Genomic DNA, 22,379 nt, shown 5'->3' on the forward strand with positions numbered 1-22,379 from the left:
TTAAAAAAATCAGAGTGTAGCAACAAGCATATCAATTCTGAAGAAATTAATGAAATGCTATTAAAAACAAAATAGTGTACAATGTAAATGCCTTGAAGTTGTTCTCAGAATGAAACATTAAACCTGAAGTAAACTTTAAGCAACAATAAAAATTCCCAATGGGTTAAAGCTTTATGTCAGACTGAGACCTGAGTATAGATCTTTGCTTGCCTTCCACATAAGTCACATAATTTTAACCTTTCAGGAATATTTCTCTGCAATAAATGTTATACTAGAGAGTAATAATTTAGTTTTGCCAGCACTGTGATCTAGATTGTTCCAGCTTGAATGCAAATGGAGTAGAGAGTATTAAAATGTACTATTAGAATCTGCACAGTTTCAGTTTTTTAACTCAACTGTCCTGTTCTTGAGATTAATAGCAAATTATACCAAACCAACTCCAAAAAGACATACTGTGCTGCATGGTTTGTTTGTAGAAATATGCTCTATAATCTCCTCAGGCTCTGTAACACTAACAGTGCTGTCTTCCCTACTAGATGTGTTGAAGACAGGATTCTTCATTATAATGTCAAATGTAAATATATGTAGTGTTAATGACAGTCTACTTTTATGACAGTGATAGAACTGATTTGTTCTTTATATAATTAGGACAACTGCAAATGAGTATTTACCCATATACAAAAGAGGGCACTACTTTTTAAAAAATCTGCTTACTTCTAAAAAATAAATTATTATCCATGAACTGGAAAAAAGGAAAGTTACTTTATTTAGACCATTATGGTCTATGATATGCATATTCCTATTGCTCTCTGAAAAACCCTCAAGTTTTGTACAGATTCTGCATTATCTCACTAACATAAGCATAACTGATAAATACACAAACTGCAAGCTTTACTTTTCATACACGTCAGATGCTTACTTTCGAAATTTAGTGTACCAAAGCAACCCAGGCCACTTTTGTTCCTATATATTTTTTTCTTATGCTGCATACACTGCCATTGTCTTCAAATGTCTGAAATACAGCTTTTCAACTGGTTCTATAACTTCATTGTTAATTTGTACAATTTTTTTCCTGTGTACTGATTACAAATCATTTGCAGGCAAACAACACAATGTCATCAGCAAAATGAAGATTGTTCTGTTACATTCCATTAACAAATATTTTTCACCATATGTACCTGAAAACATCACCTAGGGCTGCTGTGAATAGCATCGGTGATACAAAACTCCGTACATGCTTCTTTTCTCAATTTTAAAATTCCCGTTATCCTGGTTAAATCTAATGATAGTCATTGCAGTGGTTTATGCATTCATCAGCATAATAACATAGGTTGAATCAATGTATTGTCTGTCAAGGACTGTCAGAAGAGAATTTACTGACATTAAATTTAAAGCTTTCTCAAAATCTCTGAATCGTAGGCAAAGTGCAACTACTTTCATGACTTATAAATGGTTGATTGTGCTATACTGACTTCTAAAACCAGATTGCTACTTTGACTGATTAAAAGTGATTTTTATGCAGTTAGTGAAAACTTAAGTGAATTTCCATTATTGTATAAGTGTACCATTTCAAATAATAGTCGCACAAGCTTTTCTGAGTCTCCACGGTATTTTGAGGTAAGCGTTGCTGAAGAAATATTGAAGAATGTTGAACCACACTCAGTTGCAACTGCCTTAGCCAACATAGTCTTTCCTGTTCCTGGAGGTCCCACCATAAGAATTCCTTTCCATGGTCTTCTTATTCCACAGAAGAAATCAGGCATCAGCATTGGGAGTACCATGGCTTCCTGAAACATAGAGTGCTTTTTCAGCCTATGTAAATGTCAATATGCCATTCACTGGTCAGTAATTGATGATTATATAGAACATTCATTCTGGAAGTTCTCCATTTATCAGAAGGAAATGAGTTTGTAAATTAATAATAAAGTAGATTTAATGGCAATGTAAGTTCCGGAAATAGAAATAATTTCACTTGACTGATGCATGTTCTTTGAGGATCTTGGAAAGAATATTTGTAACATTCTCATAGTGGATTTTTTGGCTTCAAAATTAAATTAGTTACGCCAACTTTCTCACTGTATGTCCTACTCAGTTAAGTAACTAAAAATATGACTCAATTAAAATAAAGTAAGTAAAACAGATTTCTTAATAGCACAGGTTTACAGAGCCAGTTTTTCTACAACAGAATATTTGCATCTGTATGAGGTCAGATATATATGCTGATGGGAAACTGATTGCTACCACATTGGAGTAATAGCACTTTTGTTGTTTCACTGAATTGAGTGTTTCAGTATGGTACATGACTGAAATGTAGTCAGACCATGCACTGGCTGTACACAGAACAGCTGCACACAGAAAGGCAACATGTTTGACTGACAAGTGACACAAGTCAGATGCGAGGGACAGCTTCATCCCTGAAGCTATACAGGTACTGGAGCTTTCATTGGCCACAATTTCCTGTATATACAGTGGCTATGTTGATCCAGGTAATACTGCAACTACAGTTATCAAAATTTAGCTGGTAGGGATTTCCATCACTGGGCTGAGAATTTAACCTTAGATAGACAAACCACAGCCCTCCAGATCACTTGCTATTTTTGTACACAATATTTGGGAAACAATACCATCAAGACCTATCGCATCACCATAAGGTACAAAAACCGCCATCACACAATAAACAATTTGCAAACCACACCTCGCAGACCAGAGCAATTAGCATAAGGGCAAAAACACTGCAAATGGATGCTCAACAAAAGGAAAAGGTCACTAAGGCAGATGAGTTCCAGTACAGAATTGCATATTTCTAAATGTGTGTGTAATCCTATAACGATCAAGATGCAGTCTAATAAGTGGTAGTCTCTTCATCTGATTAAATTCATATGAGACTGAACGTGACCTCTGGTGCATGTACTCCTATCATTCATAGGCTAAGGATTCAGGTAGTGGCTGGCAGATCATGTGTTTATATTTGTGATTTATAGGGTCCTACTGGAGATATGTATTTTCAGCATGATAATAATACACCCATCAAAAAAAGTTTTGCATCACCTCGGTTCCAAGAGTTCCAGAACCTGTACAGAAAATTGGAATAGAGATCAACATAAACATAATTTCTGCCCTTTTTATTGCTCATAAAGACCACATATTGCATGTTGTACCATCACACAGCGAGACCTTCAGAGGTGGTGGTCCAGATTTCTGTACACATCGGTAGCTCTAATACCAAGTAGCATGTCATGTTGCATTGATGCATACCTGTATTTGTCATGGCATACTAGCCACAAGTTCATCAAGGCACTGTTGGTCCAGATTGTCCCATTCCTCAATGGCGATTTGGTGTAGATCACTCAGAGTGGTTGATGGGTCTCGTTGTCCATAAACAGCCCTTTTCAATCTATCCCAGGCATGTTCAGTAGGGTTCATGTCTGGATAACATGCTAGTCACTCTAGTTGAGCAAAGTCATTATCATGAAGGAAGTCATTCACAAGATGTGCACGATTGGGGTGCGAATTGTTGTCCATGGAGACAAATGCCTCGCCAATATGCTGCCGATATGGTTACACTATCAGTTGGAGGATGGCATACACGTATCGTACAGCTACTACAGCACCTTCCATGACCTCCAATGGTGTATGTCAGCCCCACATAATGCCATGCTAAAACATCAGGGAATCTCTGCCTTGCTGTACTTGATGGACAGAGTGCATTCAACCTGACTGGGTTGCCTCCATACAGGTCTCCGACGATTGTCTGGTTGAAAGCATATGCGACACTCATTGGTGAAGAGAACATGATGCCAATCCTGAGCAGTCCATTCAGCATGTTTTTGGGCCCATCTGTACCACATTTCATGGTGTCATGGTTGCAAAGATGGACCTCGCCATGGACGTTGGGAGTGAAGATGCGCATCATGCAGCCTATTGCGTGCAGTTTGAGCCGTAACACGACGTCCTGTAGCTGCATGAAAAGCATTATTGCACATGGTGGCGTTGCTGTCAGGGTTCCTCTGAGCCATAATCTATAGGTAGCAGTCATCCACTGCAGTAGTAGCCCTTGGGTGACCTGAGCGATGCATGTCATGAACAGTTCCTTTTCTCCCTGTAACTCCTCCATGTCCAAACAACATTGCTTTGGTTCACTCTGAGACTCCTGGACACTTTCCTTGTTGAGAACCCTTCCTGGCTAAAAGTAACAATGTGGACATGATCAAACTGTGGCATTGACCATCTAGGCTTGGTTGAACTACAGACAACATGAGCCGTGTACCTCCTTCCTGGTGGAATGACTGGAACTGATCGGCAGTCGGACCCCCTCCATCTAATAGTCACTGCTCGTGCGTGGTCGTTTAAATCTTCAGGCAGGTTTAGTGACATCTCTGAACAGCCAAAGGGACTGTGTCTGTGATACAATATCCACAGTCAATGACTATCTTCAGGAGTTCTGGGAACTGGGTTGACACAAAACTTTTTATGATGTGTGTAAATACCCACATCATCACATCACTCTTGAATGTTGTCAGTGTGGTGCTCTATGGATATTAGAGTATGGTCTAATTTCAGTCCTATTGAGCAAGCCTGGGATTCTACACATCATTAGACTAGTTTCCACTAGATGTGAATCATCAATCAGTAAGAGTCCATGGGGTAACTAGTCTCTTGCAAACCCCATGCCATTACAAGTGTCCACCATCATCATGGTACTGTATGTTAATAAGGAAATGTGTATCATTCCATTACTCTTCAGTGTCTATTTCATTGATGTATACATCTTCATAAACAATAAATAATGCACAGTATGTGAATGTCTAAGTACCTCCACACTTGTTCTCCTATATCTTAGTTCTTCATCGTGATCATAGATGTTAACCTCGAAACTTTATTATTAGGATTTTTGCTGTATTGTGCTTATATGCAAAGTTAACCATCTGAAATGTTAGCCTGTCATCTGAAACACCAGGAACTTTATGCCATACTTCCTAAAATGAAAGCAGCTTCTTGTACCTTTACTTATTTTCTTCAAGTGCTACTAAAAACACTTAAGAGCCAAAGAAACCAATTCACCTGTCTAATATCATGTAGGCCCCCCAAAAGCATGCAGAAGTGCCACAACACAATGTGGCATGGACTTGACTAATGTCTGAAGTAGTGCTGGAAGGAATTGACACCATGAATTCTGCAGGGCTGTCCATAAATCTGTAAGAGTACAAGGGGGTGGAGATCTCTTCTGAACAGCATGTTGCAAGGCATACCAGATATGCTCAATAATGTTCATGTCTGGGGAGTTTTGTGGCCAGCAGAAGTGTTTGAACTCAGATATGTTCCTGGAGCTACTCTGTATCAATTCTGGATGTGTTGGGTGTTGTTGGAATGCACATTGGACATGAATGGATGCAGGTGATCAGACAGGATGCCTACGTACATGTCACCTGTCAGAGTTGTATCTACACATATCAGGGGTCCCATATCACTCCAACTGTACATGCCCCATACCATTACAGAGCCACCACCAGCTTGAGCAGTCCCCTGCTGACACGCAAGGTCCACGGATTTTTGAGGTTGTCTCCATACCCATAGGCGTCCATCTGCTTGATATAATTTGAAATGAGACTCCTCTGACCAGGCAACATATTTCCAATCATCAACAGTCCAATGTTGGTACTGACTGTCCTAAAGCTTTGTGTTGTGATGTTTCATTGAATGGTTCACACCGACACTTGTTGATGGCCCAGCATTGAAATCTGCAGCAATGTGCAGAAGGATTGCACTTCTATCACACTGAACAATTCTCTTCAGTCATTGTTGGTCCTGTTCTTGAAGGATCTTTTTATGGCCGCAGCAATGTTGGAGATTTGATGTTCTACCGGATTCCTGATATTCACAGTACACTCGTGAAATGGTCATACAGTAAAATCCCCACTTCATCACTACCTTGGAGATGCTGTGTCCCATTGCTCATCTGCTGACTACAACACCACATTCAAAGTCACTTAAATCTTGATAACCTGCCATTGTTGCAGCAGTAACCTATCTAACAACTGCGCCAGACACTTGTTGTCTTATATAAGTGTTTCCAACTAGAGCACTGTATTCTGCCTATTTGCATATCTCTGTACCTGAGCATGCACACTTTTACCATATTCTTTGGTGCTTCAGTGTATATTCTGTTAATTTAATAACTGAGGTTGCACACCAGGGTTGATATTTTGAACAGCAAAAGATTTTAAAATTTCTGATTTTTTTTACACATTTGTAAATGTATTACTGCATATTTTTCTTTTAACCACTATGCCAGACATAAACATTGTGTTTATAACTCGATGTCTACTGACACATGTTATGCAAGGATGTTGTTCGTTGGGCAGGTGAACTGACAATCTCCCATGATATTCTTACCATTATTTTACTTTATCTTACAAATCTTATATTATGCAATTGAAATCAGTTAAAAATGTTACAGCTACTGGTTAGAAATAGATGTCAATGGGAATACAATAAATGAAACTCTATGTAAAAGTCTAAGCATTCAGATGGATAATAAACTGAGTTGAACCAGCATAAAGGGTAAGTTCTCCAAAAAGCTCCTATCTGTCTGCTTGGCATTTGAAAATCCCTACCACTGTGTAATCTGCAGATTGTGTTTACATACTTTCATTCAGTACTGCACTATGGTGCAGTGACATAATTTCCTGGGACAGTGCAGGAAAGGTTAAAAAAGTATTTTTTCTAAGGGCACATGCAGTTAAAATATTTTGTAAAGTTTCTAACCAAGCATTTTGCAGAATCCTCTTCATAGACTCTGGGATTTTTATACTGGTGCACCAATAAATTTACTTCCTAACATTATTTGTGGTTAATAATAAGTGCAAATTTAGACTACGCATACCTGCCTAGGGTTCAAAATGTATGTGTCAGCCATGAATGTTAGCAGTAATATTGACACAGTTCATAGTAGTTATGTTACTTTCTGAAATGACCATAGGTCTCACAGAGGTCTAGGTAAGCTTTTACATAATATCCACCACAATCAATTTATGCTACATGGTGCATGTGTCATGAAGAAATTACCATGAAAGACAGTTTTCCCTAACATGTATGAATCTGGCAGTGTAAGACGATAGATAATGTTTAAATAAACAGCAATCCTGTTACAAATATGTTAATGTAGGATATGATGTCCTTTGATTTTTCTGATACACCGAGCTGCTCACTTGGTAGGTATAGGAACTTTACCTACATATTGCTGTAAACACTGATAAATGTTTAGTCACTGCCAAAGAGTTTCAGAGGACTGTCATCTGCAACAATAATTTCACACTAAATGTTTAATTTTTTTCTCTGTTGCTATTGCCATATTGTTGAAAAACACTAAAATTTAATTTATGCTGACTAGTCTAAGCTATATGACATATCATGTTTTTACATGTCACCTAGAAAGCAAGAGCAGCTTTCTATATTCATTATCGAATGAGTTATCAAGAATGAAGTATGGATCACATCAACATTATATTCAGTTGATAAAAAGTTAGTTTCAGTATAAATTTTATAGTCTGATCAGCCTGAAGTAATTACATGCAGAACTGTGAGTAGTATAAAATGTCTATTTTCCCTAGCTTACTATTATTCCGTGAAGAAATGAGATCTATCTGTTTGTTGAGAACGGAGAAGGTCACTCTTCCAGGTGAAGCACCATACATTAGTATTTGTGATTATGGGGCAACTATTCACAAGTCTGAGCTGCAAGAGATGGCTGTCATGTATGTGTGAGGTGTGCTTGCTTGTGTGAATGAATGTGTGTGTGTTTTCTTATTAAAAAAGGCTTTGGCCAAAATCTAAATGTGTAATAATATTTTCATTGTGCCTGTCTCCAGCTCAACATGTCATCTTTATGGTGAGTAGCAATCTATCCTTTTCTTATACAGCTGATATTTCAACCTGGTGTTTCCATTGTTTTACACATGAGTGATTTCAGTTCAATAACCTATTCTTCATTATGAATTATGGGAATATTCTGCATCTAAGAAAAAATAAGGATTTTTTAAACCAGTATGCTTAGAATACTATCAGAAATTCCTATGCGTCTTATGTGTGATTAACATATATGTATTCCCGAAGAAAAAAATTAATGTTTAAATTGATATGATTCCTAAAGTAGCAAGATTATGAAACTGTGAGACTCCAACGTGTTCAGAACCCATACCATCTGTAACTTCCAACTAAAGGACAGATCTTTTACACAGATGCAAAATGTTCTACATAAATGGATAATGTCCATATAGAACACCCAACATTCCTACATTATCCTTTGTCTGAACTTCAACAATATTATGTAATCTGCCTAGCTCCTTCTGCTTTCACACCACTGACTCTGTCACACTGTTCTTCTTTTTTCTTCCTATTACTATTCCAGTCCTCCCTAACATTGGTTCTATAGACTGATATTTTTCTGAATACCTCTAAATTTTATGTGTGTAACTCACTTTTTACATTAGTATTTATTTAATTTGATATTTATTTAAATATTATGTTTTTATTTTGTTCCAGTATCCAAAGCAATATATCAGCAACCTCAAAATTATGTTTATCTTCCTGATAACCTTTTTGTTTGAGGAAACGATGTCTTACCGCTCAGCAAGTGGAAATCTCCATTTTTTTGTGTGCCTTACTGTCACTCAGTACTATTTTTAAAGGCAAATTGTGGCTGTCTCTACATAATTGCACATCATCATGAGAAACATTCATTGTCTTGCTAGTTAGTGATGATTACATGAAGTAGTAGTGGAAGGCTAACTATGTTATGTACTTAATTATGGAGACAGGAAATGGCGTATCCCATTTCAATGAAATACTACTGATAAAATTCAGCATATACAGGAGATTAAAAATGAGTATGGCTCTGGCAAGGCTGCATTGGCAAAGCATATACATGAAATTTAGAGATGAATACTGTAACTCCCAATAGCATGTCTGGTCCAAGTTAAAGTCTTTCAGAAGATTTATAACATAGAATGTTAAATTTTGGATGTTCTTTCTGTGGAAAGTTGTTAAGGAAACTTTTGAACACCGGTGTGTTATGGAATTTGGTTTTACTTTGTTGTTTTTGTACCTGAAAGGGAAAATCCACATGAGCAAGATAAGAAGCAGTAGGACACACATAGGTCTCATCATGCTTCCTCTACATATAGAACACAGGAGGAAGAGAATGGTGGTCGTGTTAAGCAGTACCTGACAGCCACTAACCAGTGGCATGAAGAGTGCAGATGTCAATCAATATCCAGGGCACCTGAGATGAGGGTATTTGCTCTCATGTCTGATGCAATGATTTAGTATTAAACTGTTCTTTTTATTAAGCAGGAGATATAAAACATAATTTCTGATACCACACATCCAAAGTGTATTTTAAATACAAAAAGTTATTCAAGCAGTAGAGAAACATTTCTCATGTACACCTTCTTCTGGTTTTTTAATACTTTCATCATATTTTGCTGAAATTTTTGATTATTCTTGAGTTGTGTTAGTAATAACATGTAACTCAACAAAATATTACTGCCTAAAATAAGTGTGTAACTGAATATTGTTCATCACCTGAAGTATTGCTTTTGCTTCGCTCAGCCCAGCGACACGGTTCCACTGCACATTAGGATTTCTATGAATGATATCCTTTTCAAGTGTCTCTACAAGATGCTGTTCATACTGGGCAGCCTGGAACACTTTTGGTGGGGTTTCATGAGAATCACTATCTTGTGAAGGTATTGCAGATGGTAATGAAGGTGGTCCCTCATTGCTCCGTCTTACAGGTCCTTGTGTTTTCATGCTCACTGCTGCTCCAGGATGTGACCGCTTTGTCAGGCATGGAGTGCGGTCCATTGAATGAGACTTCCTGGATCGGCTACAATGAAAGAAGTCAAAAGTCTTAATGAAAAATTTACTTGGTGAAATTGTAATGACTTATTGTTAAATGTGTAATGAATTTAGATATTCACTAATATAATACTATGACAACTAGCTCGAAACTGAAGTTATGGTATGCATTTTTGTTTATAAGAATTAATTATGAAGCACATTTATGATTCAAACTTTCAGAAAATATTGATGGTACTTCTTTCCTATCTTTCCACATTTTCAGTCATTGCAAAATTTGTGGTAATCAAAATTCAGACACATCTTAACCACATTTTCATTAATGAATAGCTATCTAAACCATCTTAGAAGAGGTGATATACTGTGTGAGGGTCAATTTAAACATAGGACAATGTAATAAACTCTTAGTCAATGAAGAACCATCAAACACAGTGAAAACATGAAAGCATGTGACAGTATGGCTTCATGAACTGCCAGTAATGGAGGAGATGCATTGCAGTTTAAGAATCACTAAGTAAGAAATGATGCTGTCCCTTAACTAAAAGTGGCTCATGTCAAAAGTGTGGCTGTGGTGGTATGCTCCTTCAGAACTACTTTTAGTAAAAAAAAAAAAATCCAAACTTAGCGACATTAAAACTATATTATAAACTGTACCATACAGATATGAGTTACTGAATATTAATGACAGGATATAACCCTCTATGGTTGTGCTTAACAAGTTTGTAAGCTTCCAATACATTGTAAAATAGTGCTGTGACAATTTGTTGAATCACTTGAGCAATTGCATCTTGGGAATGTGGAAACATTTGTTTCAGCTCTTCATACTTATTATGAATCATCTTACAAAGGGTAAGCTGTGAACTTTTAAGAAATTCTACAAAAAGTGGATAATTTTGAGAAATATCTGGATAAAAAATTACTATGATAGATATTATTCCAAAACATTGTGACTATTTTCTTTAAGAATTACAAATTTGTTAACTTAGGCATTCACAAGAAAAGTTGCTTTTATATAAAATCAGCCCTACAGAATTTTATGCAAAGAAGAGTAGTGTATTTGCTTGTGTGGCACACAGAGCAGATGGAGAGGGTGGCAACAGTTACTTGAATGGCTCCTTTAATTATACTGCAGCTGTTTTGTGCTAACAAATAGGTGAGCTACAAGAAACATTTCTGAAAATGGTAAGGTTTTGGCTTTTATCTCCACATTTGCTCTGCAGCATTATTTAAAATTGTTTCTGCGATACTAATTTTCTGTATACCTTTTATGTAGCTCTCAGAGATGAGTTGTCCATCAAGACAATGTTAGACAATAAGGAACTGTTTTCTGGACTTCCACAAAAGATAATGGTTATACAGGTCACAAGTATCTCATTATTGTGTATTTCCATGTGTCAGAAAAATGTATATACACTGCCTGACAAAAATAGTGAAGCACCCAGTTGGGGAGGAGGGAACAAAACGAAACTTCATGGGTTGAGAGGGTATGTGATATTATTTCAGTGATTACAAGATTGGGGCAAATTTACAAAGAAGTTGACAGTAAAGTGGACCCACCTATCAGTATGACATTGCACTCTCTTTTGCCTGGCTTTATTTACTGATACAATTGTCAAGGGTGTCATAAAGCCATTGTACCATCTCCAATGGCAAGTCATTCCATGGTATCCTGGATACTGGCACTTTGACAGAGTTGATGTCTCAGCTGGTCCTCAGCATTTTCTATCAACAACAAATCTTGATGTTGCTAGAACAGGAATACCTCAACATCACACAGAGACTTCACAGAGGCACTTTCCATGCATGGATGAAAATTGTTCCGTTGAAAAGTAGCACCACAATACTGTAGTACGAGTGGTAGTATGCGAGAATGCAGGATGTCTGTTATGTATCATTTTGCCATCACAGTTCTGTAACCAGTACCAGCTACGATGTAAAGTCATACCCGATGGCTCTACACACCATGATGCCAAGACTAATACCACTATGCCTCTTCAAAACATTGGAAGAATGGGACATCTTCCCACGTCACTACCATGCTTGTCGATGATGATCATCTAGCCTAGCGCATAATCATGATTCATTGCAGAATACAATGTGACATCTTTCATCAGCAGTCTAGGTTCCATGTTCATGGCACGTCTCCGAACACTGCTGTTTGTGTTGTGGCGTTAATGGGAGCCTACATATGGGAAAGTAGTTCCCTAGTCTGGCTGCTGCTAATCTCTACTGAATGATGCAGGATGATACAGAACATTGCAGGGAATCCATTACTTGTTCTTGTATGGCAGGCACAGATGTGGAGGGGTTACAGTGTGCTTCATGCACTAATGAACTATGGTGGCTGTTCTACCTGTCACAGAGAATTGCAACTATAATCTTTTACACAAACACTGGTGTTTTATATGTTTGACAGCCGACCATGTCTTCTGGGTGCTTCACTGTTTTGTCAGACAGTATATATAACTACTAAGAAGCCAACATTTAATTCATCTGTAAAATCATTTCTGTAAAAAATAAATAACACTGCATAATATATTATAAAAAACTTGACCAATATGTCTTTTTATCAAATATCAAAATATCTTATATCATACCCTTGTATATTACAAATAGAGCACATACAATATTTTGATTTTATTGATCAATAATTCTGTCCACAAAGAGTTCAGCTCATGGGGAAAGATATCAGCTATCCTCATAAAAGAGCCCTATTGTCACTTTGGAATTCTGTAGATGACATAGAACTAGTAGCAGGCACTCATGTGACCATCCACCATTGACAAATCATTTCAGGCAAGTGATGTCAGTTGTACGAATCACTGCAGTAAGCTAGGTTGAGAAGGAGATGTGACAGAATGGAAAAGGCGATATTGTATTTGGATGTGCATATAACCACACTGTGACTGATGTTGCCCAGTTTGTTAGTGTATCAATGTGGAATGTCGAATGTGTTTACAGGGAATAGTGTACTATTCACAGCCAAGTAACAGCATTTTAACTATGGTCATGATAAGGTCTTAACTAACAGGGATGTCAATGATGATCAGTTTCAAACTTGCCAGGAAATGGCATCAGTGAATGCAGTTTCATCTCAATAAGTTGTGAAGGGAGAGCAATGGACATTTAGCGTAGGGTGGTACCTCACAAAAGGCCATTACTCACAAATGCACATAAATCTACTTAATGAGCCAAACAACACAGAGGAATGGAGGCACATAGTGTGGCCTGATGAGTCATAGTTTTTCCTCTTTTCAAATGATACAAGGTGCTGAGTGCATTGGTGGCTCAATGAGGCATTTAAACTATAATGCACTGAGGGTGTAGGTCAGGATGGAGGTGGTCCTGTGATCTTCGAGGGATGTTTTTTTGTACCATGGCTTGAGCCCATTCATTCAGGATACGGATGTATATTTCAGCATTCTTGCCAAACAGTTATCTTCCTTTCTTCTATATATTCATGGTGATATGTCATGGACACTACCATCTTTCATGATGGCAGCAGCTATGTTCACAGGTCTGCAAGCATTTGTTCCTGGTTTGATGAACATTCAGGGACCCTATCAAACCTCAGCTTATAACAGACCAGAAAAGTTCAAACAAAAACTACCATATCACACAAGTATACCACACTGATTGAAAGAAACCGGAAAATTAATAGGTACATCTTTCTACCAAATTCTGTGACAAGGATCATTTTTCCACACAAGTGACAATATGTCATTTGCCAACCCCCCCCCCCCCCCCCCCCTCCCATTTTTCAACACAAGAAACATTTCATACCCCCTTTCCCTTCTACTTCCCTTGCACGTACATTACCTGCCAAGCTGCAATTCCTTGGGCTCTTCATGAGACCTGTCAAAATAAACCTAAATCTACTGAACATGGAAATGGATTGGTTTTGCTACTAATTATGATACACTCTGTGTCAAATTTTTCACAAGAGGCACCTCTAGTGTGCCTCAGCCTGGTGCTTCAAGTGGCCCTTGGACCGTAAACAGGGCCCTCCTGTGGCAACGTAGAGATTATGACTCAGAAACATCCAGACGTGACAGAAATCTATGTAATGGGGAGAGTAAATGATTTTGAATAAACTTACAAAGTTTGTGGAAGTGACCTGGTATGATAAGATATCAGTAGTATGAAAAAGGCAACACCAAGTACTAGTACTGAACTAAGTGTTATTAGTGTTCTATGCCCCACAGAAAATTGGATATAGGTAGATGAGTTAGTTTCAATTTCTACATGAGGCTACATACTGTCAGATTAATTGTGTAAAAGCAGTTATGAGACTAAAAAAGAGTAGAAATGCAAAGCTATTATAAAATTCTTTATACACAGAGATATATGCAAATACAGTTGTTGCTTACATCTATAGCTATGCAAGAAATCAACACTTCTATGTGGGAAATTCAACACTGATTTATATTGGAACTAGCAGTAATGGAGTAAGGTGGAACTATTGACTTGTTCTTATACCATTCCTGATAGTAATATACACATAGGGGACAATTTCACAAAATAGTTAATTTTGTATTCAGGTTGTATTTTATCAGAATTAATTGTTCAAAATATTGTTGCAGAAGAAGCTGAGTAGTGCAGCCGCTGTAGTGTAGTGGTTATGATACTAGACTGTTGCATGGAGGGTCGTGAGTTCAAAACTCACCTGAACTGAAACATTGCTATTCTAGAAGTATCCACAAATGGCAAGAATCATTGTACCGGAATGTTCTGTAACAGTATATATACTGTATGTGTTCCGGCTGGAGGCAGTTCACTCCGCGCTCTTGTATGTGCAAGTGCTGAATAAACCTTCGTTAAGTAAAGTTAGTGTTCGTCATTCATCTCCTAACACCTTCCTCTGCGTGACATTACTCTGGTGGAGGCGCTGGGTATTGGAACTTGTGATACCACACATTGTCGACGACACAGTGGCTCCCATCAGGCCATTTACGTGGCGAGAAACCCGAGTTTGAGGCATATCTATAGATCCCAATCTATTAGAGACAGAAGAAGAAGATGACGTCACGATAACAGCAACTGTGTGCCATCACATGAGACATCCTTCCGGGTTCTCTGGTGACGATGGTCAAGATCCAAACAAGTGGCTGAAGCTATACGAGCTTATAGTAAAATTTAACAAATGGGATGACACCGTGTGTTTGGCTAACATATTTTTCTACTTGGAGGGCACTGCCAAGCAATGGTATGAGAACAACGAGGAGAAGTTCACAAGCTGGGAAGTATTCCAGGCGGAACTGCGCGAGTATTTTGGCGACACACAACGACAGAAGTGCAAGGCTGAAGATAAATTAAAGTGCAGGGCACAGCGTCCAGGAGAAACTACAGCATCCTACATTCAAGACGTCTTGGAGCTGTGTAAAATAGTGGATCCTCAAATGAAGGAGGAAGATAAGGTTGCACATCTCATGAAGGGTGTCGCTGAGGACATGTATCAAGCCCTACTCCTGAAGGAGGTTTCGACAGCAGACGACTTGATAAAATGGTGCTAGTATATCGAGACAATGCATCAAAAAAGAATTACACGCAAGAAGTTTGAACGGCTTCCAAGCGTCGTATCGATGTCTGTGATGGAGGAAGAAACTGATTTCACAAGTGTTCGTTGTCGGATAGTGAGAGAGGAAGTTCATAAGGCACTTGGATTGCACGTCGAGCAAAAAACCGAGACGGTTCAAGAGGTCATAAGGGAGGAAGTGGAACGGACATTGAACCCAATCTCTCGTCCTTCATTTCTCTTTAAAACAATAAAAAAGTCGAGACCCAGGCGAAGTTACATTTCTACAATGCCGCATGAGGAACCTGTTTAGGTACCAAGGAAGACTGATGTCTGGAGGACCCAGGGTAACCGACCAGTATGTTTCCACTGCGGACGACCAGGGCATTTGATGCGTTATTGTCGAGAAAGGATATTTGATGGAGCCCGCACCAAAAGACAGCAGAACGATCTTAGCCGTCGCCAACTCTGGGACGACGAAGATGAACAAGAAGAGGTGGGCGCCAGACGACGTAGGTCACCATCGCCGCAAGCTAGCCGCTGGAGAGGACGCTCCCCAACACGCCGATCAAGGTCCACATCGCCGTTTAGAAGCTGCAGCCGATCACCTAGCCGCCGCCACCTGGAGTGCGACCTTCCTTGGAGGTGAGACTGTCCAAGAGAAAAATCCTCCGCCGTCGATCACTACGAAAATGATAGGAAACTACGTCGATGTCCTTATGGATGACCAACCAGCCCAAGCTCTTGTGGACTCTGGAGCATCATAATCAGTCATTTCGGAGAAGTACCATCGCCAGTTGCAGAAAACCGTATTCGTCGACAGCAAAACATCTCTGCTGAAGGAGGCTAATGGGAAATATGTAAAACCTACAGGAAGATGTGTCATTCATGTGGGTATAAGTGGCCATACACAGCTGTTAGAATTCATCGTCTTCCAAGAGTGTAATCATGACGTCATTCTCAGATGGGACTTTTTGATAGCTTCTCAAGCAATTATAGATTGTGGTCGCTCAAAGATTATGGTAGATGAGATGAGGTACTCTGGACAGGAAGATGCGCATTCTAGTGTGTGGAGACTATGTGTGCTGGATGAAGTGATCATTCCTACAGTCAGCACTAGGAAGGTAGCTGTCATGTGTCATGCCATGCATCAACCAATGGATCTGGAGTGGAATGTAAGAGAAGCAAACCACTGGAGAATAACTTGGTCATCCCAGCCTCTGGCATCTCGTTTAAGAACGGATTCGGTGAATTGTGGATAGTTAAGTGTCGCCGAGAACCGCAGATCCTTCCAAGATGCATGTGCGTAGTAAATGCTGAGCTGTTAATTGCAGAACAGCTGAGCGTCATAGAAACTTCCCAGGCCGGGTCTGTGGGCGAAATTAGCGCTACTTTCGCGCTACCACTACGAGACAAAATCTTCTAGCTCGACTATCACCAGATCTCACTAAGGAACAACAGAAGAAGCCAACTGCCATTCTTCAAGAGTTCTCTGAATGCTTCAATCCACAGGTGAAGAGCAAATTAGGCAAATCGTCAGTGAAGCACTGGATTAGCACTGGAGACCATCAACCAATAAGCCAGAGAGCATAACGTGTGTCAGCAACGGAACGTCGAATAATTTGCGACGAAGTAGAGAAAATGATGAAGAATGACATCATTCAGCCTTCGCATGGTCGTGACCAGTGGTTCCTGTCAGGAAGACAGATAGTAGTTGGCGCTTTTGTGTTCATTACAGGAAGCTTAATAAGATAACTACAAAGGACCTTTACCCTCTTCCATGAATTGATGATACACCAGATTGTCTGAAAGGGGCTAAGTTTTTCTCAACCATGGACATGTACTCGGGATACTGGCAAATCGAAGTAGATGAGGCTGATCGTGAGAAAACTGCATTCATCACCCCTGAGGGCCTGTATGAATTTAAGGTAATACCGTTTGGTCTGTGTAATGCACCAGCAACTTTGGAACGAATGATGGATAATCTTCTAAGGCACCTGACGTGGACAATGTGTCTTTGTGAATTAGGTGACATTATAGTGTTCTCAGAGACATTTGATGAATTCATAAAAAGACTGAGGGCCGTTCTTAAGTGCCTCCAACAAGCCAGACCGTACCAACAAGCCGAACTGAAACTTAATGCAAGAGAGTGTCCCTTGGAGCAAAAGAAATCTAAATGGTTGGACACCTTGTGTCAAACGAAGGTGTACGGCCAGACCCAGAAAAGGTGAGAGCTATGACGGAATTTCCTATCCCTAAAAGTATTAGAAATGTGAGAAGCTTCCTCAGATTGTGTTCTTATTACCGTCGTTTTATCAAAGACTTTTGTATCAAAGTAAGGCCACACCAAGACTTGTTAAAAGCCGATGCTAAATTTATCTGGGGTAGTGCTCAACAAGATTCTTTCGATTTGCTGCAAAAAGCTCTGACGACTGACCCTGTACTTGATCTGTATGATGAGAGAGTACCTACAAAACTACACACAGATGCCAGTGGGTATGGGATCCGTGCTGTTGTAGTGCAGATTTCGGATGGAAAAGAGAAGGTTATAGCCTATGCGTCTAGGACACTTAAAAAAGCCGAGAGAAACTACTCAACTACAGAAAGAGAATATCTTGCTGTGATTTGGGCCACGTGCAAATTTCGACAGTATCTCTAAGGAAGGCCATTCACAATTGTTACAGACCATCATTCACTTTGTTGGTTGACAGATCTTAAGGATCCAACAGGACGACTCGCCAGGTGGGCACTACGACTTCAAGAATATGACATTACCATAATGTGCAAAAGTGGGATAAAACACCAATATGCCGACTGTCTCTCAAGAAGCCCTGTGCCAGACCATCAAGACTTTGATGAAGATAATGACTGTCTCGCTGCACTCTAGGATCTCTCTGCTGAGCAGAAGAAGGACGCCAAGATATCTCAAATTATGCTTCCTTAAATCGGTCAGAGGATGTGAAAGGACAATTTAAGGTAGTTAAAGGATTACTTTGCAAGAAAAACTTTGATCCGTTTTTGAAAGAGGTGGCTACCAGTGATTCCTAAACACATGCGCTTAGATGTTCTACGAAATTCCATGACACACTTGAGGCCGGACATTTAGGATTTATTAAGACATACGATAGGATCCGCAAGAGACTTTTCTGGCCGGGTTTATTTAGAGTGTCTGTCACTATGTGTCGCACTGTAGCTAGTGCCAGAGGAGAAAGGCAGTTCCTCAGAAACCACCTGGCCGACTCACGCCAATTGCACCAGCCGAAACGCCTTTCCATCGTATTGGGCTTGACCTCCTCGGACGGACGCCAGGAGTGGCCGAGCGGTTCTAGGCGCTACAGTCTGGAGCCGCGCGACCGCTGCGGTCGCAGGTTCGAATCCTGCCTCGGGCATGGATGTGTGTGTTGTCTTTAGGTTAGTTAGGTTTAAGTAGTTCTAAGTTCTAGGGGACTGATGACCTCAGCAGTTAAGTCCCATAGTGCTCAGAGCCATTTGAACCTCCTCGGACGATTTCCAACGTCTGCTTGTGACAGTAGATGGATTGTTGTTTGCACTGATTGTCTGACGCACTATGCCATTACCAAAGCCGTGAAAACAGCCGAAGCATTCAAGGTAGCCAAATTCATCGTAGAAGACATTGTATTGAAACACCGTGCCCCAAGGTCGTTAATTACGTATCGAGGGAAAGCTTTTCAATCGAATCTTGTGACAGAGATAAACTGTCGGTGCATTACTCATCACATGACGACTGCCTACCATCCGCAAACTAACGGGCTTACTGAACGCCTTAATAAGACCTTGGCCAACATGCTATCAATGTTCGTCAATGTTGAGCAGAGCAACTGGGATTAGGTGCTACTTTTCGTGACGTTTACCTACAACACCGCCAAACAAGACACCACAGGATTTACGCCATTTTTCCTGGTGCATGGGCGTGAGGCGACTACGATGATCGACACTGTGTTTCCGTTACATCCTGATGACGTGGAAGACGTCTACATCGGCCAGATAATAAACAGAGCTGAGGAAGCTCGGCAGTTAGCTAGACTCCGTACGTTGCAGGCTCAAGAAAACGATCGCCGAAGGTATGACACAAGCCACCGCCCTGTTGTCTACCAGTCTGGTGACCTCGTCTGGATCTTCACTCCTGTTCGGAAGGTTGGTCACTCTGAGAAACTCCTCAGGCGCTACTTTGGCCCTTATAAGGTTGTAAGACTGTTGTCTGATGTTACGAAGTTGAAGACTTCGAACCTGTCACATGACGACGAAAGATCAGAGATACGGTCCACGCCCTTCGAATGAAGCCCTATAAGGCTCCTGCAACCCAGGGTACAGTCGAAGCTCCAGCGACAGGCAACAAGTGGAAAGGTAACAAAGATCGTAGCGGCAAGGGAAGTTATAAGAAGATCACCAACAGGGTGAACATCAGTCATCGGGAGTCAGAGTATGCAAGACCGATGACTCATTCCTGGACTAGGAGGATGTAACAGACGCTGTTCTCTTAAGGAGGGAGCAATCTCGCAGAAGAAGCCGAGTAGCGCAGTCGCTGTAGTGCAGTGGTTATGATACTAGATTGTTGCATGGAGGGTCGTGAGTTCAAAACTCACCTGAACTGAAACATTGCCATTCTATTAGTATCCACAAATGGCAAGAATCATTATACTGGAATGTTCTGTAGCTGTATATATACCGTAAGTGTTCTGGCCAGAGGCACATCGCTCTGCGTTCTTGTATGTGCAAGTGCTGAATAAACTTTCGTTAAGTAAAGCTGGTGTTCGTCATTCATCTACTTACACCTTCCTTCAAGTGACAATATGGTTTCTAAATCACTAACAATGATACTTATATTAAATAACCTGGAAATAAAATTTCAAGAACTTGTAGAGATGGAACTTGTAAAGTGAACTAATAACTGATTTTGACTGACAGATTATTATTCAGTTTAATGCTTTCACCCTCCCCTTCTTAGAGAACATCTTTATTTCTTCTAAAATACCATATTTCCCCAAATATTTGTAATTAAAATTCTTATTTGATTTCTGATTTTTAATCAGTGGCTGTTTTCAAAATTCAGTTCCACAATTTTGTAGCTCTGATTTGTCTGAGTTCAAAAATGCCCCTCTCACTAGCAAAACTTGTTAATTTACTATTTATTCTATCTACAAAATTTGAAATTTTAGCCATTTTTTTCCCGGGATTTGCAGATCCCGATGAGTATATGTATGGTATTTACAACATAATTCTTATAATATTGTCATTTTCCTTGATAAAAAACACATAGTTAATGACACTTCTTTGTCTGATCGTAATTTTGTGTCCACAAATTTTGCTAGTTTCCCTCTATAAAGTAAAATATAACAATAAATTTTGAATTTTATTAATACACACTTCTGTAACTCACTGTGCAGAACAGTGTTCCAGTTACTCCTTGTCTAACCACCAGACACTTACATGTAAATATCTTTGTGAACTTCTTTTAGCTGACCAGTCCAGGTTAACATCTTATGGTCATGCTCAATTAAAATATACTATTGGTCAACTAAATGATTCCATCCAAATGTACTCTTACGATGTGATTCACTCTGTAGTTAATTATTATTTTACAAACATAATATAAACTGTTCATATGAACACCTACTGTGTGCAGTTTTTGTATGACAGGATATCAAATTTTCAAATTCCCCCATACGCGAACAAGCAGTTTGTCATCCTTTGCTAGTTTTTTAAATAATTTACTATGTGTGGCTTTGTCTGATGCATTTCTCAAACATTTAGAGTGTTTGATGTGTTTGAGAGAAGTTTTGATATTTGGTGTTGATGTTTCATTGTGCAGATTTAGCAAAAAAGAGATTATTACAATACATCTCACTATCATGAGTTTTTGCAACTGTGGAAACTATGATCAAGGATAAAGACAAAACAGTACCGGCAATTACCAAAAGGGTAGACGTCTTGCCTCTTTCCCAGCCATATATGGTATTATGCTGGAAGAGTTAAAAAAAAAGCAATATTTTATGCACAACACACAAGAAGGAGTGCAATAAAATAAAAAAAAATATCAAAATTCACATCTTCTTCCAAACACAATGTATATGTTTCCACAGTGTGATATTTTAATAAACTGTTGTTAGGCAACAAACTAGATGAAAATAAATTTTTGCATACTTGTGTCTTCTTTTTCAGTGTGAGGGCCAAGTAAAAAAAAGAAAAAAAATTCCTTTAGCAGAGTTTCATAGCTATATGTCTCTCAGTTTTAACTATTTCCTTGACTAGCATCTCGTTTTCTTTTTCTTTTTTATACACAGTGTTAAAGCCAATGCAAGGAATGCTTTGTTTGCATTGGTTGCCATTCCCTCTAGAGTCAAAATACTTTGTAACATGCTATGCAACACACCTGCATCCATCATTGCCAAAGCAGTATGCACACATGCTCTTAGTTTGTATCCATCCATTGGTGGAATACTATAAACTTGTTCCTTTAGGTGTCCCCACAAATAAAAAGCTAGTGGAATAAGGTCCGGGGAACATGGAGGTCAGAATATTTGACCTCAGTGACAAATCTATTTCCATGAAAACGCTTAATTTAAATAGTTACACACATTCATTGTGAACCGTGGCTGTGCACCATCACGTTGAGACCATAGCTTTCGCCGAACACTAAGTGGGATGTTTTCCAATGAGCCAGGCAAAGTGCTGTAAAGAAACATACAATACAGGAGCAGATTCAAATTTTCCAGTAATATGTAGGGGCCCAAAAGCACTCTTTCCATGATTCCAGGCCACAGATTTATGGCAAAGCATGCCTACAAGTCATGCTTACGTGTGACATGTCGGTTGTGTTGTGACCAATAATGTCTGTTGTGGAGGTTAAAAATACCTTTGCGAGTGAAGCTAGATTTGTCTGTCCATATCACACTCTTCATAAAATGTTCATTATCTTCCACTTTTTGCAAAAGCCATTCACAAAACTGCATTCGTTGAATGAGGTCTTCTGGCCACTGGTGTTGAG

The 22,379-nt window shown here is 39.3% G+C and overlaps 1 protein-coding gene across 1 annotated transcript in view; it reads right to left on the minus strand.

The window, feature by feature from the left end:
• LOC126470831 (katanin p60 ATPase-containing subunit A-like 1) overlaps positions 1-22,379 on the minus strand; it is a 105,769-nt gene that overhangs the window by 36,704 nt on the left and 46,686 nt on the right. The window contains exons 3-5 of the mRNA XM_050098847.1: positions 10,531-10,732; positions 9,583-9,886; positions 1,566-1,787 (exon numbers count right to left, since the gene is read on the minus strand). Of these exons, the coding sequence (XP_049954804.1) occupies positions 1,566-1,787; positions 9,583-9,886; positions 10,531-10,732 (728 nt within the window). The remainder of the gene's footprint in view (positions 1-1,565; positions 1,788-9,582; positions 9,887-10,530; positions 10,733-22,379) is intronic.

Source organism: Schistocerca serialis, chromosome 3 (assembly GCF_023864345.2).
Source record: "Schistocerca serialis cubense isolate TAMUIC-IGC-003099 chromosome 3, iqSchSeri2.2, whole genome shotgun sequence".
Taxonomy (NCBI): Eukaryota; Metazoa; Arthropoda; class Insecta; order Orthoptera; family Acrididae; genus Schistocerca; species Schistocerca serialis.